At 38.8% G+C, this 1946-nt stretch overlaps 1 protein-coding gene across 1 annotated transcript; it reads right to left on the minus strand.

Annotated features, from left to right (window-relative positions):
• Positions 1 to 490: 490 nt before the first annotated feature.
• Positions 491 to 1440, minus strand: LOC141627718 (uncharacterized). The gene is made up of 2 exons (XM_074440943.1): positions 730 to 1440; positions 491 to 682 (listed from the first exon to the last, which is right to left on the minus strand). Exons 1-2 carry the CDS (start codon positions 1438 to 1440, stop codon positions 491 to 493), a joined length of 903 nt encoding a protein of 300 aa, XP_074297044.1.
• Between the last annotated feature and the right edge of the window lie 506 nt (positions 1441 to 1946).

Here is a 1946-nt window from a genome sequence, read left to right on the forward strand (position 1 = left end):
AACTCAGTTTTAGGCGTTACGTGATTACTTGGACACGTAATCAAGCTTGTCATTTATCATCCCATGACATAAGGACTCTATTAGGTTCAAATATCCTTCTTTGGACGTGATAATTTGGCGTGGGATCAATAAATTTTTCGTCAAAAATTTTTTAGCCCATATATATCAATAAATATTAGGATCGAGATGGATATTGAGCCTAATAGAGTCCATATGTCATGGGATAATAAATAACAAACTTGGTTTCGCGTCCAAGTCATCACTGAATGCCTAAAATTGAGTTTAATTGACGGAAAATAAAGTTTAGGGGTGCACTTAGTGATAATGACAACAATTAGGGGTACCATGTATGTTTTAAAAAGTGTAGGGGTACCACGTAGAAAGTCGAAAAGTTAAGGGGTACCATGTAGAATATCCCTTTTTTTTTTGTTAAATGTTAGTCCATATATTATATATAAAATGTTTAAGTACATCATCACCATACATTTGATCACTCTAATACATTCAAAGACAATAGTTCCAGACTGCATGGCCTATCGATAGTTACATCAAACCTAACTGGGTACACCAAGCTACATCTACCCTTTGTGTATAAGACACCAGCATCTTCCTGCCTGAAGTTCTGATCACCTGCTGAACCTGAGTTAAAACCATCTAAGGATGACTTACAACCAAGTCCACCCTGCATTTATTTTGACACCACCAGATCTGATAAAGAAGACCCTGTACTGCAGCAATAATGATATGTTTTTTCATCAAAGATTTCATTCGCAAGGACCTGCACCATTCCAAAGTCCCGTGCACTGGAATCACATACCCCAACCATCTGCCAAGCAACTGTAAACACTCCTCACTGAAGACACAATCAAAGAATAGGTGATCTCTTGACTCATTAAACAACCCACAAAGATCACAAGTCCCATCTAGAGAAATACCATACTGCATCATCCTATCTTTAGTCAAGAGTCTACCCCAAGCATAAAGCCAAGCTATAAAATTATGCTTAGGCAAGGCAATCCTATTCCACACCATTGGATACCAGTTCACCTTTGCTTGATGTCCCATCAGCCAAGCATAGCCTAAAGTTGCACTGTACTTGCCATTGTTCGGAGCCCAAACTCCATTCACAAACCCCATTTTCATTTGTTCCTTCACCTTACAAATCTGACACCAATTCCAACTAGAACTAACTGATGGTTGAAAGTCAGCCCAGTCTCTTTGTTTTATATAAATCTGATTAACCCACCTAATCCATAAGTGATCAGCCTTAGTGGCTACCCACCAAGCATACTTGCCAATCATGGCAGTATTCCAAACCTGACTGTGAATAATTCCCAATCCTCCATTTGCCTTCCCCAAATAAACACTCTCCCATGATACAGAGGGAGCCTTATGGTAACCTTCTCCCCCCTCCCAGAGGTAGTTCCTATAGATACCCATAATTCTCTTAATCACAGTCTTGGGGATAATAAAGATACGAGCCTAGTAAGTATGCAACTAACAGAGTGCAACTTTCACCAAGACTAAGCTTCCTACATAGCTTAGCTTCCTATACCTCCACCCTTTAATTCTCTCCACCATTCTGTCCACAATTTTAGAACAATCTCCAATATAAATTTTCTTATAGCAAATTGGGATCCCCAAATATCTAAAAGGTAATTGTCCCTTCTGAAAACCAGACATTCTCAATATATCTTGAGTGACTGCATCATCCATGCCATTACAATATATTTCAGACTTAGATTGATTCATTTCCAAACCTGAAGCTGCAGAAAAAGTAGCAAATGCTCTTAGAATCACTTGCGCAGACTCCATATCCCCTCTGCTAAACAACAATAAGTCATTTGCAAAGCAAAGGTGACAAATTTTCAATAGTCTGCACAAAGGATGAAAACTAAAGTCTTCCCTCTGAGTGACCGCATCCAGGATCCTAGTAAAATATTCCA

Source organism: Silene latifolia, chromosome Y, assembly GCF_048544455.1.
Source record: "Silene latifolia isolate original U9 population chromosome Y, ASM4854445v1, whole genome shotgun sequence".
NCBI classification, from domain to species: Eukaryota; Viridiplantae; Streptophyta; class Magnoliopsida; order Caryophyllales; family Caryophyllaceae; genus Silene; species Silene latifolia.